This window comes from Chelonoidis abingdonii, chromosome 4 (assembly GCF_003597395.2).
Source record: "Chelonoidis abingdonii isolate Lonesome George chromosome 4, CheloAbing_2.0, whole genome shotgun sequence".
In the NCBI taxonomy this organism is placed as follows: domain Eukaryota; kingdom Metazoa; phylum Chordata; order Testudines; family Testudinidae; genus Chelonoidis; species Chelonoidis abingdonii.
In genome coordinates, this window is record NC_133772.1 from 63,569,023 (window position 1) to 63,585,723 (window position 16,701).

Here is a 16,701-nt window from a genome sequence, read left to right on the forward strand (position 1 = left end):
ATGAGCAGTTACACTTGTTTATATTCACTTAGTCCAACAGAACTTGCTCAACAGGTACAAATAAATAATTCTAGTCTGTTGCAATTCGTGTTTGTCACAGTACCTGAGCCTATTCAATTGAAATATTCGTCATGATAAAGTATAAAGACACCACTATATATAAAGACATCATTGTCAGTCATTGTTTTAGTACAAGTGAGAACATGCTTTTAAGAAGTGGTACCCTTTTCATCTCCCAAGTGAAAAGGTTTCTGAATTGATATACACAGTATTCTATAAAATTGTATGATTTTCTGAATCACTGCAAGTTATAGGCAGTAATTTAATACATACAACAGTACATTCTTCTTCACCACTTAGCAAGAGAGTCGGCTATAGCGATCGTTCACCATTTGGTCCGTTCCTGCACAACCGCAAAGGCTTGACAGCCCTAGAGTCAAAAATCAAAACAGACTTGATGAACCCCATGTAATAGGGGGTTTGCCTCTGGGTCGCCTCCACCCCTCAGTTGATGGAATTTTATCCCAGATGTTACAATCAACCCAGAGAATGGTGTTCACTGGAACGTCTTGTGGCATCCTTGCAACATGTCTGAAAAATATAAAGAGCCACCTGAGGACAATAGCCCCAATAGTCTGTAGATCCAAGTGACCATAAATATCTGCATTACAGATGAAGTCATTCCACTTTATGCCCAATATACAACATTGACATTTTGTGTGGAAAACCTCCAGTTTTATGCAATCTGAGTGGCGTAGTATCCATATTTTGCAGCTGTACAACAGTACAGGAAGAATACAGCTTGAATAAATCCTGAACTTGGTTGCCATACTAAGATGATGTTGATTTCATATCTATTGTAAATGGCTCGTGGCAGATGCTGCGACGCCAATCCAATGGAGAATCACCATGTGAGACTTGGAGGAGCTGGTAAGTATGGAACCCAGAGACCAAAAGCTGGAAACTGATTCAACGGTTTCATTGTTCAAAGAGATTGGAGTCGCAGGTGGGCCTGGTCCTAGATTTTGCAGTTTTGTCTTTGACCATGAAACATGGAGATCAATCTTAGCTGACTCCTCCTCCCTGTGCTAAATGAAACCTTTCAGGGCTCTGTACTAAAATAACAACGTCATCAGTGTAGTCAAGGTCTGTGAGTGACAGAGCACCTATATCAGTGCCTGTGGACCTGACAGAATGCTGTATTATGAAATTCATTGCCAGATAAAAGAGTGTAGGGGCAAGAACGCAACCCTGCCTAACACTAGATATTGATTTAAAAGGCTCTGACATCTGATTCCCCAGACAAACACAGGCCGTGGTTCCATTATGCAGCTTTCTAATCAAGTCCAGCAGAGTGGTAGGGACACCTACATCCTTTAAGGCCTTCCATAACGTGACACGGTCTACTGAATTAAATGCATCCTTAAGATCAACCTATGCTACATGCAGGGGCTTCCTGAACTTGCAATGTATCTCCGACAACAAGCAAATGGCCAGAATGGTGTCTGATGTGGACCTGTTCCTTGGAAAGCCTGACTGTTGGGGATGACATTTCCGATGCAGCAAAGGCTCTAGGCATGCCAGCAAAACATGCACAAACACCTTCCCTGGAATAGAGAGCAAGGGGATTGGCCTGTAGCTCTTACATTCACTGTGCAGTCCCTTGCTATTATAGAGTAAGATCACAATAACATCCTTCCAGGCAATTGGCAGGGTTCCAGTTCTCCACACCAGATTAGAGATGGCCAGAAGTGATTCTGCTACAGGATCAATAGCACATTTTAGCAGCTCTGAGGGGATGCCATCAGCACCAGCTGTGCATCCGTTTTTCAGTTTAGAAATGGCATGCTTCAATTCATCCAATGCTGGTGCACTAGTACAAACGTCTGGATCTGGAACCACAGTGACTGCCAGATCATCCAGCTCTGAACAAGCGGCAGCTGGAGGATGGTTCAGGACACTGTGATCATGTTCCACCCATCATGAGAGAATGTCATCATCCGATTTACATGGATGGCCTTGGCTGTCATTCAAGATGCTGTTTGTAGTGACTACCTCTTGATCATTGAGGTTACAAATGGTGTGGAATGCTGGCTTCAAGTTGCTCCTGGTTAAGCCAAATTTGACATCAAGTTGGCCCTGGTTAAGCCAAATTCAACATTATCTGTCACTTGGTTATAATATGCCTTGCGATTGTGGGGTGTTAAATTTTCACTTCAGCTGATAACAAGTGCATTTATCACCACGCTGGCAGGCTGCAGCCTTCAATTTAATTATCTAGAAGGTCTCCTCTGATAGCCATGGTCAGTATGCTGGATGCCCATAGCTAATTGTCTGCTCAGCAAATTGGTTGAGGTAGAAGTGAACAGGGACCAGTCAACCTCCACGTCATCTGGCAGATTAGTTAGAGCCGAGAATCTGTTGCTGACATCAATACTAAACCTGTCATCGCAGAGGGCTTACCTGCTCGGCAGAGCATCAACACCATACGGGCAACCACTAGATGGTAAGTTGTGTTTGCCACGCATTCTTCACCATGATATACTCTACAGGGGGTGAGAAGATGCCTATTGCATGTAATCATGTGGTCCTACTCCTTCTGAGTGACGCCATCATGAGAGATCCATGACATCTAGTATATGCATTGCTGTTTGAACCATGACCCAAGAATGGAAAGATTCTGGGAGGCTCAGAATGTTAGCAAGAGGCAAGAGTTATCATTGGGTGTGCCTGAAACATAATGAACAATGACCTGTTCAAACCCAGTTCTCAGGGAGCCAGTAACTGGATCACGAGATTATCATACGGAGAGACATGCATACTAGATATTCCAACTGATCCTAGAAATGATCTTTAACTGAGTCAACAGATTCCTCTGTTGGCACATAAACTACTATAATGGTGAGGTAATCGTGCCAATGTTTTAGACATGCAGTAAGTAAATGGGGAGACCTGAGTGTCCAGGTTGTCAGGGAGGACTTGGCCTTGCCTCGCACTGGTAGTGCTACCCCATATAAATGGTTGGGGCCCCCAGAATACAGAAGTAAAGAATCTTCCACCTTGTGATGTCTGTGATCTATCAGACTTGCTTTTGTTAATCCTGTGATTGATATACTAAGATGGTCCTTTTCACATAAGACAGTGACCTGATGACTATGCCTGTGAAGAGTTGCAACATTCCAACAATTTTGGTGGACTGCCAAAGATTAATTATCACAATGTAGTGCAGGCATGCCTGCCGACATTAGAGGACGCGCATTCTCAGAGGGAATTTGGCATGAACTCATCATGTTTGCGCCAACGGGAGACAGCACTGACAAGGCACTTACAGCTGAAAGTAAAGCGGGGCTTTAACCCTGGTACTGAGTACTAGGTTATTCATGAAGAAACCAAACTGGTCTGTGACATGGATTCTAAGTCAGGAGCTGACTCGGTAAACTGGCACTCAAATCCCCACCAACTTGGTTAACTGAGACATAAAGAGAGGATCAATTAAGAAGTAGGGCCACAGTTGAAGGGCTGATTAGAGGGAGAAATTCCCAACAGCTGGGAGCAGATAAATAGAGAGGAAGGAAACCCTGGATGCAGTGAGGTGTCTAAAGGAAGATAGAGCTGGCTGCTATTGCAAGCACTACTCCCTTTGTTTCCATATGTAAGAGGGAGAACTCACTGGGACTTGATAATATGTCAATAGTACTTCAGCAACTGGCCTGTTAGAACACTATAATAAAAGCACAGTGGTGGTGAAGGTGGCCTGGATTGAGCATGGTCTGTACCTAAGGTGAGAGATTCACAGGAGACCATTCTGTGACAGGGTCCCAAGTATTTCTGTATTAGAAACAAAAATTTCAGGAATCCAAGCACAAATTTTCAGTTACAGAATATGTAGCTAATATGTGTTGCATAGTTTTGTTGAAATGGGTACTTACATGTGTGATTAGCCTTATACACACAATTAGTTTCATTTACTTATAAAAGATATTGTGACAGGGTGCACTCACCTCCGTGAATGCCTCCTGTCAGGTGGATGCAGTGCTGCAATCTTCGTTCTGTTCCTGGAACCAGCTCTAGATTGTGAGCCTCACTAGGTGTGTCTTCACTAGCTCAGTCCACTAGCCAATTCACAGTCTAAAATGGATGAACCCCTTCCTGGGTAACAGAAGTCCATCTGAAAGTCTAAACAAACATCCAAGCAAAGGATTGTCTCTTCCTTTTGGCTTACTCTTCAGCCTGCTTTCTGGGCTCAGTTCTCAGTCCCTTCAGGGCTAACTAAGTCCTTCCCCGGTTTGTAATGGAACACTGCTTCCAGGGCTTTCTCCCTGTAGACCAGGAATCGGCAACCTTTGGCACATGGTCTGCCAGGGTGCTTACCCTGGCGGGCCAGGCCGGTTTGTTTACCTGCCATGTTCGCAGGTGCGTCCGATTACAGCTCCCACTGGCTGTGGTTTGCCGCTTCAGGCCAATGGGGGTGGCACGAAGTGGCAGCCAGCATATCCTTTGTCCTGCTCTGCTTCCTGTGGCCCTCATTGGTCTGGGACGGCAAACTGGAGCCAGTGAGAGCCACGATCGGCCGAACCTGCGGACGCAACAGGTAAACAAACTGGCCCGGCCCACCAGGGTGTTTACCCTGGCGGGCCATGTGCCAAAAGTTGCATATCCCTGCTGTAGACTCTTCATCTTCACTGATTCTCACAGCCCCAAAAGTTTAACATATGGTTGGCCCTCACCAGGGTCTTCAGCCCCAACCCCAGGCCTGTTTAAATTCCAGGCCTTTTCTCAGGCTTTTAGCCAAGAGTCTTGTCCCCTTTTCAGAACTCAGGGTACTTCCCCATTGACTGACTGGGGGGCTGGAAACCACCCATTTCTCTGGGTCCCAACCCAGAGACCCTGTAAACAGCAGCCATGTGTTGGCTCCTTTAATAGTTGCTACTGCTGTATTCCCTGTGCTGCTTCCCACTCAGTCTTGTCACCTTCACCCATTACTTTAGGATCACAATCCTTGGGTCTCATGGTCTGTTCCCCGCTTGAGCAGGGTCTCCTGCAGGCCTATTTGTCTGGAGAGTTTCAGATACTTGCAGCCCTTCCTCACCCTTCTGGTCTCAGACAGCAACTGACCTGCTTAGCCCCTGTAGCTCCTTTTATCTGAGTCCACTGGGTTCTGACTGGCTGCTTTTGTGCAGACTCTCTAGGCAGGCCTGGAGGACTTATGTCTGCAGCTCCTTCCTGTGGGCATGGTGTGGTAAGACTGTGGGGCCTCCAACAGGGGGCTTCAAAGGGCCTGGTACACCCTGTCACTTGTATACAAAGGCAGAATCAGAGCCTAATATTGTGCCCTTAGAAATATTCCAATAGGAGTAGTTTGAAGTCCTTACAGAATGTTCCTAGTTATTTTTGGTACACAGTAGACTTAGTCTGTGCAAATATTGTTGCTGTTTCTATAACACATTCAAATGAGAATAATTTAAAACATTTTGTATTTACAGCAAATACAACACAGTAGAGCAAATATATTAATATATGCTAAAAATGAAAAATATTTAAGATTCATATTTCTATCTATGAAGAAAACTTCTGAAAAGGTTATATTTTTCAGAAAACTGCGCTAGTCTACAGTCTGATTACACCATATTGAATTGTTTTCCCTAACATTCGAAGAAATCCATGTTGAGGTAGAAAATTTGCTCCTGATGAATACACTGAGCCAGCCAAATCTCTAGTGGAAAACCATTGTATTTGATGGACTTTCATTAGAATAAATTTAGCCCAGTATCACTACAATATTTATGTCATAAAGTATGTTTTTATTTCACTTACCCATGTCCCATTTACCCTGCAAAGACAGTAAAAATTCAATATGAAAATTAAACAAAGAATTGGAATTGAGCATCTTAATTTTCAAGGAGTGAAACACTAAGGGCTATTTTTATGTTTCTTGATGAATAAAATGGAAATCACATCCAATAAAATATGTATGTTTGCTCAAGCAAAATGAGTTACTGAGCCCTATTCGCAGACAAATGACCCATTTCAACACAAACATTGTAGCTTTTAAGGAGGTGAATAACAAGGATTTTAACATTCTGTTTTGTAGTGTTCATTGTTTTGATCCAAAAATGTGTTTCCAATTTTGCATAAGTGAGCACTTCTTGGTTATGACCTTTATATAAAAATCAATATATGTAACATAGATGAACTTCTTTCCAGAAAGGAGACAAAAAAAATCATCTGGGACTGTATCTTATTGTGTAATCCAGCAGAAAAACAGTCATGAAATGTTACAATGTGCAGAGATCCAGGATACTGCCTTGCCCTTTTTCCTGTTGCAGTGCATGTGCAGCAAAATATGGAAGGGCTGTTTTTTAGGTAGAACCTGCTTTTAACTGCTGACCTTCTGATAATACATAAATGGGAGAATATATCCAGGTCTATTTATTCCCTTTAAGACTATCTTTTACTTTCAAAATGAAGGGTTGGACTTTGTGCCCTGTGACTTTTATGCCAAGTAGCAGCATAATGTTACGGTCCACATCCCTTCACCTATTACAAGTGAGTGTGCATATAGGGTAGATCTCGACTGGCCAATGAGAAAGGCCCTGCTGACTATCTTCCCTCACCCCTTGTGCAAACCAATCAATCAGAAGTATTAGGGGATCAGGTTTTGCATTTGATGCTTAAAGGTCTTACTACACTTCAAAGAATAGCCTATAGTGCAAACTTTTTAAAGCCTAGGTCAATTTACTTGGGCTCACAGGGATCACACCATGGGGCTAAAAATAGCAGTGTATGTTCCTGCCTGGACTGAAGCTCAGGCTCCAAGATCCTTCCCCCTCACCAGGTTTCAGAAAAACATTTTCCATTTCCAGAGTTAACATTATTTCACCCCTCTGTAGACTACAAGCAAAAAACCCCTGAAACACAATTTTCTCACCCTTTCAGGGTCTGAGAAGGGTCATCCATCCTTCCTTCACATTGAAAAGAACAATTACTTACCCTTATGGTAACCCTAATTCCTAGAAATGTTATCAGCATGTATCCCACTAAAAGGCTATGTCTACACTGCAATTAACAACTAGTGGATGGCCCGTGCCAGCTGACTCAAGCTCATGGGGCTTAGGCTAAGGAGCTGAAGACATGCCAGCTCAGATGTCAGTCCAAGATCTGTGATCCTTCCACTTTTCAAGGTCCTAGAGCCTGGACCCCACCCCAAGCCAGAACATCTATACCATTATTAAACAGTCCTTTAGCTTGATCCCGTAAGCCCAAGTCAGTAGCATGGGCCAGCCATCGGTGTTAAATTGCAATGTAGACATACCCTAAGTGTCTCATGTGTGAGATCAGAATCTTTTAAATTGCAGTGTCTACTGGGCTATGCCTGCATGTTTTTTATGCTCCTCTATCCAAAGGCATAAAGTGCAGAGTGGCTGCAATTAGCCCTCAGTTCCCTTGCTAAATCATAATCCCGGGTATAGAGAACTCTGAAAAGGAGGATTGGAAGGTGGTTCATGGGATCCACACTGATTACATCTCAAACAACCACAGTTATTATAAGGTACGTAACCATTCTTTCTTTTGAGTATATATCCATGGTGAATCCCACTGTAGGTGACTGGCAAACACTGTCCCATCTGGAAGGTGGAACTGAGGAGTTCTGACTGACCTAATTGAACAGCGATTGTAACACTGCTTCTCAAACTTGGCATCTGACCTTGCAGCTAGGTCAAGAGTGTAGTGCTTAATGGACACCAAGGAGTTACTTTGCATAGCAACCTTATAAATTTCTAATGTGGATATGCTTCTGGAGTAGGCAACGGATATAGCTTATTCTCTAGTGGAGTGAGATTTAACGTTTGGAGGGAGAGGCACCTCATCCATCTGGTACTAGATTGATTTTCACTATGGGATCCTTTTATACATCCCCTGGAAGGAGAGAGCGTGAATATTCAAAGCACCAGAGATGATCACAAAAAGAAGAGTGCCAGATTGAAGGGGTTTTTTAATCAACATACTATAATAAAATTCTTGAAACATGCAGAATGTGGAGATTCTTTCCCCTAGTGTGGCATGGACTTTAGTGAAGAATACAGGTAAGTAGATGGCCTGGTTCAAATGAAATTCTGAAACCACTTTAGGGATAAAAATTGGATGAGGTCTCAGTTCTGCTAGCTGATGAAATAGCAATTAAGAATACTGTCTTGACTGTAACGTGGTGAAGGAAGCATTCCAAAATGAAATGGCTTGAAAGGACAGCATAGAGATCCAAGGCAATCAGTGCTCTCTGAAAGGAGGGTAAGTATGCAACAACTTGGAATGCATGAAGACTAAAAAGAACTGATCAGGTGGATGACATGCAGAGATTATGCAAGATGGACTTGATGGGAACTGAATGAAAGCCCAGATGTGGATTCAAACTTTGTATCCATGGAGGGCTCTAAATATAACATCTCAAAGGCAAGGAAGCAGCTGTCTGCAGCTCACAGAGTATGAGATTGCTTCCCTGCCTTCCATCTCCTGTATTCCCTCTCCCCACCTCACTTACTTTGCTGAAGCAGCTGCCTCCATCTCCAGCTGACCTGAGATGGCAAAACTGAAGTCAGGAGAGGTTTCCTAAATAGCTTGGCTTCTTATACTGTGGTGATAGGAGCATGGGGGATTTTGCAGCTCGTCTTGATCTATCACCTCCCCTTTCTCTGTGTATTAGGGGAAAGGAACTATAGCCTGCTTCCCTGCCTTTGATGAAGTGACTAAGCAGCAGTTCTGCAGAAAAGGACCTGGGGATTACAGTGTATGATAAGCTGGATATGAGTCAGCAGTGTGCCCTCATTGCCAAGAAGGCTGACGGTGAGCAAGGGAAGTAATTATTCCCTTCTATTCAGCACTCGTGAGGCCACACCTGGCGTATTGCATCCAGTTTTGGTCCCCCCACTACAGAAGGGATGTGGACAAATTGGAGATCATCCAGCAGAGGGCAATGAAAATTATTAGGGGGCTGGGGCACATGACTTACGAGGAGAGGCTGAGGAAAGTGGGGTTATTTAGTTTGCAGAAGAGAAGAGTAGTGGTGGTGGTGGTGAGGGGATTTGATAGCATCCTTTAACTACTTGAAGGCAAAGAGGGTGGAGCTAGGCTATCCTCAGTGGTGGCAGATGACAGAACAAGGAGAAATGGTCTCAAGTTGCAGTGGAGGAGGTCTAGGTTGCATATTAGGAAAAACTTTTTCACTGGGAGGGTGATGAAGCACTGGAATGGGTTACCTAGAGAGGTGGTAGAATCTCCATCCTTAGAGGTTTTTAAGCCCTGGCTTGACAAAACCTTAGCTGGGATGATTTAGTTGGTGTTTGTCCTGCTTTGGGCAGGGGATTGGACTAAATGACCTCCTGAGGGCTCTTCCAACACTAATATTCTATGATTCGATATCCTATATTCCCTTTCCCCCACATACATATTGGTATGTCTGGTTTGGTTGGGGATGGACAGTCCATTTCCAAACACTGAGACCCTGAAGGAGTCATCTCTGGTCTACTCCCAAGATTCCTTACTGGATGTTGGTGAGAAGGTATGCCCTGCTACTAAGGATGATGAATAGATTTGTCCAGGGGTGGTGCTGATATATGATATTGGTAGTGGAAGGATAAGTGCATGCACTGGTGCTGCTGAAGATCTCAGTACCAAAGACATTGGCACAGAGGATACTAGTTCCTCTGCTAGTATGTACCATGAGTGATTCTGTTGTTGGTGCCAATATAGGTACTGGAGTGGACAGTGTCAATGTTGGTGCTGGACTTGCGTATTTTTATGCTGATCTTTAGCCACTATGATAGTGAGTGCTTAGTGGTCTCCTCCTTGGAGGGCTGGTATTTTGACCTCTCCTTATGGGAGGACACAGAGCAGTGCCTGGAGTCATGTCTATCTCTATTCTGGACTTCCCTGCCTCTGTGAGGAGGTAGTACAGGTCTTTGCCATCAAGGCTGTAAGTGCCAGGGATGACTTCAATTCCAAGACTTTACTCAACATTGATTTATTTTTGGTATCATTCTCCTTGTGTGCTGGCTGTTAGGGATACTTGCACAGGAAAACTTTCCCATTACCTATTGAGAGTTGGAGGTTGATCTTTTTTCTCTGGGTTTGATGTAACTCTCATGGATTTTCCCAAAAGATGAAGCTTGAAGTGGGCATCTTGATTTCCAGGTCCATGCTGAGAACAAATTGCACATGGAGCACTTGATCAGAGTATGCAAGTCACAGAGTTAGAACAGACAGCAGCTCTGGACGTTGGTGAGCAGGATTAGGTAATTGCAAAATGGACAAGACTTAAAGCCCCAAGGCTTTGATTTCACCATTACGTAAGGACAAGAAACCAGGGTAGTAAGAAAACAAAAGGAGAGTTTTGTTTGTTTGTTTTCATCATTTAAATGGAAAGAGATAAAGAAACTAATAAGAGGAATTAATTTTGATCAAAGGGTTTCTGTCTTGTTGCCATGGCGGGAGCATGAGGATGTGCATTGCACAAGCAAGGCCCAAAAGACATTGCTAATCATGAGACATATTCACACCTACTTGGGATCCACTCTAACAAATACTCAAAGAAGAATTTGCACTTCCTCACCCCCAGATTCACTTTTCTTCTTCTTTTAGAACTAGCAGCTGGGCCCTGTATCTTAAATTAACCTCAGCTGAATCAATTCTCCAGATATTAATTCCCTGCTGGTTCTATTCCCTATTCTAGAGAGCTGATACAGAAAGTGCATTCTATGCACTGCTAAGAGATTCTTAAGAACTATATAAGTAGCAGATACCATTGCAAGCATTCATCAAATCCACTTTTTCTGTGTTTTGCCAGTTATGGTGACAAAGTACGTTTTTACTCTTTTTCACTCCTGTTAGGGCAGCAGGGCCAACGCAGCTATGGGAGATGGAGATGGATTCCATTCTGGCTTGTGCATCATCACTAGAATTGTTAACTTGGTTTCAATTTTTATGTTGGGGCTGCATAAGCTACAAAGAAAACAACTTGAGATTCAGTTGAGTTTGTAATGGTTGCAGTTAGAAAAAAAAACATCTTTTTATCTGTTAACTGAGTAGACTTGATATGGAAGGCACTGAAAGGTGGTAAATATAGAATCCTATTGTGATTTTCATAGTCACTCTTTTGAGTAGCATTGCACTCTAACTATGTAATTATTATTATTATTTTATGTTAGCAGGCTTTTATCCCTGTTTTGACTTCAGCCTCCCAGTATACAGTAAAGATAGCTATCAAACAGAACAGGCTAAGAAAAGAAAAATTCTGAATGGCAGTTCTTTACAAAACAGACTGATTTATAATAAGCAAGTTACTGATCAGGGCAGAATAATATTTCAAAAAACTGGACTGTATTACAAAGCATATCTTCAAACATCCATTTCTGTTGGATTATTGCTGAAGGGTACTAATTGGTCTATTTCAGAAACTAGACTAATTTACAAACATTCATAAAATAGTGAAAAAAGTTGCATGCTTTAGAAACTTGATATATTATCATGCTTCTGGACTAAAAACAATATGAAGACAATAGCAAATGAAGGACATTGTTAACATAGCTTAGTAATGTTTACAGTGCTTTTTCTTCTGTTTTATCTGACTCTTCATGCTTCTTCTCATTTGTCTCTGCTGATTTTTTAGCTTCAGGTTTAATCCATGCAGGACTGTGCAACTTCTGTTAACCAACACAAAGGGGAAAACAGAATCAATGTAAGTATTATAATATTATGGAATGTTACACGGATGAATAGTGGTACGCTAAATAAAAAAGGTCATCTTCTCATCAAGAAACAGATCAACCGTGATTTAAATCAAGAGTTACTGAACTGAAGTCAGTGAATTTACACTTGCGTAAGTGAGAGGAGAATCAAGCCAACATCTGCAGTCATCATATTACATTGGAATACAAGGAATCAACACTGAATGCTTAAAGTGCCATAGGAATAATGTGCACACAGCTGTATTTCTTTTTGTTAGTCTTTGTACTGCTTTCAAAATAATTATAGTATATCTGCTGAGTGCATATATACATTATCTGTATATGTATATATATATATATAATGTGTGTCTCTCTCTCGCTATAGAATTAATCTACATTCCATGAAACCTATAGCATCTTTCTCAAAATACCAAAATGTTGATTGTAGAAACAATTGTATGAAATCAATTGCTCACCTTTTATAGAGTTATTATTTGAGGATACTGCTAGGAAGATTTAAAACCATAAAATATTCTTCAACTGCTTTCTCATTGTCTGGTTCAGAATTCTGGGCTCTGCCAGAAGAGGTCCTAGCCATTTTGCTGACTAGGGTGGAAAAAAAAATTGGTGCTCCCCCCACCCCCTAGGTGGCAGAGGGGGGAAAAACAGCTTGTCAATCAGTGGTACAAAAATGGCTGGAGAATTAGAATGGAGCAAAACAGCTGAGCTGCCCAGAGGAACAGCACTTCCCATTTCTCCTACAGAATATCTACATAACTATATTTTTATTGGACCTACAGATGAAGGGGTCCTATGATACAATCTTCTGAAGTTTTTCTTTGTGTAACATGCTTAATTAAGAACAGTTTCACTAAATCATAGTTATACCCAGGGTTTGGAAATTGTTGTTCCCTCTCGCCCCAAAAAAGGAACCCTGAGTTTATAAGAATGGCCTAGCTGATTATTAGGGCAGTCAAGTTCTTTTAGTATTGAAATAGTTCCCAATAGAAGGCCATCTCATACCACCAACTTCAATCAAGTGGAGCAGAAGTCTTCACTGTGATTAATGAGAACTATCTAGAAATCACTGACTTAGAATGAGCAGATACAGTTCAAGGAATTTTGCATTTGATAAAGACACTTTTATAAAAGGGCTCAATTACACGAAGACAGAAGTACCTGAAAGCTAGGATCTGTTTCTGCCACCTTGAGGTGAGGAGATGTTGAATTATTGTGCTTCCCCAAACAAGTCTTGCCAACCTGCAAATACAATCATTGAAACCATATCACTGTTACAAAATTTTGGGGAAAAAAATCAGTGATTTTCTTCTTTCCTTCAGTAGATGGGATTGACATTTATAAAACCTTTTTTATGTTCAAAGCTCTTTACAAATATTATCGAGTTTATCCTGACAACAGCCCCATGGGGCAGGTAGGTAAGTAATTAGAATTCCCATATTACAGATGAGGAAATTGTGGCAAAGAATTTAAGTAGCTTGGTCAATGCCGCAGAGGGAGTTGGAGTAAAAATTGGAATTAAGATTCAGGACTTCTCCATTTCCATTCCTTTACCTAAATCACTGGGTCATCCCTGTATCATCAGTAGGGCAATGTAATCGATCAACAGATTGAGTGGGAGGAGGGCATCTGTTTCTCTAAGTACAGAAAGTGCATTACATCCAACTCTTTAGATGAACACGAGGTGAGAGGGACAAATCAGCAAAGTTTCTGGAAAGGAAAGCTGTGTCTTTGTTGTCTATTAAAATCCTTTGAGCATGTCAATAGAATAGTGAATAAAACAGCATTGGTTGATATCATTTATTTGAAGTTAAATACTTTATTACTAAAAGGAAACAACAGACTGAAAGGTAAAGTTCTGTGATAGATCAGAGACTCTCTCATAGACAGAAAACGGAGTAGAAATATTCAATTTTCTACATGTCAAAAGTCTAACCTATAGTGTAGCCTACTAAGTAGAGCCTATTAGGACTGGCATTTATTACACTTATTCATGAGGTGGAAAGGAAGTGACTAGTGGTGTATAATTGTTCAGGTTAGTCATGTCTAGGGAAAACCTTGAGAAATTTAAGGAAGACCTAACAAAGCTAGGTGACTGGGAAGCATGACAAATGAAATTTACTAAAGGGGCATAAAAACAAACAAAAACTAGCCAACTAAATATTAGGTTGTGTAAAGAAAATAGTAGAAAATAACACTAAATAATTATTAGACCATTTTATAAATTGATGGTGTACTGTCCCCTACAAGGCTGAAATATTCTGGTCATTTTGTCTCAGAAAAGATAAAACAGAAATAGAAAGGATCCAGAGATGGGTGACAAAAGTTGGTAGAGACATGGAAAAGCTTTTAAATTGGGAAAGATTAATTGAAAAAGAAGGAATGGTTTAGACCAAAGACAAGTAATGCTGGCATGGTTAGCATTAATAACTGTTTTTTATAGGGGACCAATCCTTCATGCTTCATCTCACAAGCCAGCCATTAACTGATGTGGTTCTGGGGATAGGAAGAAATTTCCCCTATGGCCATGATATTCCTTATTTGTCCACTAGCAGGTTTCTTGCTCCTTTCTCTGTAGCATCTGGTACTGATCACTACTGGAGACAGGATACTGGACTGGGTGGACAACTATTCTGAACCAGTAGAGCCATTCCTACATTCCTTTAGTGTTTAACCACACTAAATATTGACATTCTGTCACAATGAAGACTTCCATATTACTAACCAACAAATAAATATCAATTCAACCAGCAAAGATGAACTACTGCCTGCATTTTAAACAAGAAATACTGATAAGAGCACGTCATACCATGGCACTATATACCCTGACTGGTTACCAATTTGAAACCATTCCCGTTCCTAATAGTTAAGGCCCTTGGCAGGCCAAGTCCTGGCTATTTTAGAGACTGCCTCCCCATTCATGACTTGAAAAACAGGCAAACACTTCTAGGACATTTTTGTAGCAAATGAAACCTAAGACAAAGCCTGTGAGACTCAGAGATAAAATATTTTGGTCAAAGGAGCTTGTTTCTGAAATGCGTTACCAATAGCAGTTTGAACAAGACCTACTTTGGCCACTTTTAGAATATGCTGCAAGATCCACCCCACCCATTTCCTAAAGCTCTTCCACTAAAAAAACAAACACAACAGGAACAAAGGAAACCAACAAAGCCAACTAACCAGAGTTTTCTAATGTCTAAGAACAACAGTTGAATCTTTTATGGATGCCTGGTAAATGGCTAGGTTCTTTACAGACACATTCAGTGTGGGTATTCCTCTGATTTTTTGATCCTAAATACCATGGACATGAGCATTCTAGAAAATCCATAGACAGACAAAGGGCCAAACTTTCACTTCCAGTCCAGCAGGTGTAGACCCACTCCAGAGCTCCATGGCCCAACTGGCTCTGTTCCCGCAGAGCACTACTGGAGACCAGTGAGAAGAGGCATGCAGGTAGTCACTGAGGAGCTTTCCAGTCCTGTCTCCCAGAAGGAGACTCCAAGATTCCACCATCCTCAGCCCACCTACAGGCCTCATTCAAAGCCCACTGAAACAGACTGACTTCCACTGATTTCAGTAGGTTTGGGATCAGTCCTATCGTAGTAGAGGCATCATGATTGACATCAGGGGAAGCAGTGCCTCCTGTGATATCCCTGTTTCTCCCCAACAAGAGATAGCCAATACATTGAAGGAGTTCCTCTAGACACTTTCCCCTCAAAAAGCACCAGAGTCTGACAGCTCTAAACAGCTTTGTTAGCTAGCAGGGAGGTCTACGGGTGTAACTAGTACAACTGGTACAATTTGATAAGCCAATCACTTATCACTTTGTTTAGTTATAATCTAATCTTCAGCTGCCTCTTGAGCACTAGTTTTGAAGACAGTAAACTATCTGGAGGGCCACGTTTTCAGCTGGTGTAAATCAGCATACTGTAGCGATGCCAGTTTATTCCAGATGATGATTTCCCTTTCAAGCTCAGAAAAGGGAGTAACTTACTGTTTTGCTCTAGAAGACCTGAAATAGATAGTAGAAACTCATTATAATTTCATATCAGAATACTTGTTAAATGGCCCATAACTCTAAAATGAATTTTATTCAAATTTTGGGTAAGATTTTCTTTTTTGCTTTCAAATAAATATGGCAACTTTCAAGACAAACAAATGTCTTAGGCATCAGAAGGGTAAAAATAGGGCTTAAATGAAATCTTACCTAAGGTGTCATGAATGCTTTTTCTACATAGTGCCAAAGCCCAATAAAACATTGTGTCTAGTATAATGTGTTTGTATAACTCTGTTAATATAGGATAGATGCATTGGAGACATGAATAACTTACACCACCATATTACTATAAAATACCATGAGTCATGGCATAGCTGCCATTATTTCCACTGGATTTGCAAAGCAATTTACTGTGTTTTTATTGCAATGCACCACACCATATATCATGGTAACTTAGTGAATGAATAAGGCAAGCCTCTGACATTTTATAGGTGGCTTTTTTTAATTACCTGCTGTATGATATACCAAATTTATTTAATAAATGCTAAACACATTTTTTTAACTTACAAAGACTGAACCTGAGATTATGGGCTTTAGAATATTTTACTGGATATTATGCATTCATTTTTCAGCAGTTTTATATATCAGAAAATTTCTTCTCAGGGACCTTAATAAATTTATATATATATAAACATATACATATATAAACATAAACATATTAACTCACAAAGACTTTGATACAAATAGCTTGAGAAACTAAGAAGGTGGGGCAAGGATAAAGAATGTACAGATCAACTTCTCTATGAATGCACAGCTAAAACAAACTGGGTGAAGCAGTAATCTGTCTTTGTGACTGCCCATGAAAGGACAGGGATATGTTCTAGGAGACTTCCTTCCCCCCCAACACTCACCCTTCTCTATTAAGACAATAGCATGGTGGCCCAAAATATTAGTCCCTGTGAGCAAAGA

General features: G+C 41.2%; 1 protein-coding gene across 5 annotated transcripts in view; it reads right to left on the reverse strand.

The window, feature by feature from the left end:
- Positions 1-11,295: 11,295 nt before the first annotated feature.
- LUZP2 (leucine zipper protein 2) overlaps positions 11,296-16,701 on the reverse strand; it is a 373,209-nt gene continuing 367,803 nt past the window's right edge. For all 5 annotated transcript variants that reach the window (XM_032803715.2, XM_075065232.1, XM_075065233.1 and 2 more), the window contains 2 exons: positions 12,897-12,977; positions 11,296-11,693 (listed from right to left, as the gene is read on the reverse strand). In XM_032803715.2, the coding sequence (XP_032659606.1) occupies positions 11,589-11,693; positions 12,897-12,977 (186 nt within the window). In that variant the 3' untranslated portion in view covers positions 11,296-11,588. The remainder of the gene's footprint in view (positions 11,694-12,896; positions 12,978-16,701) is intronic.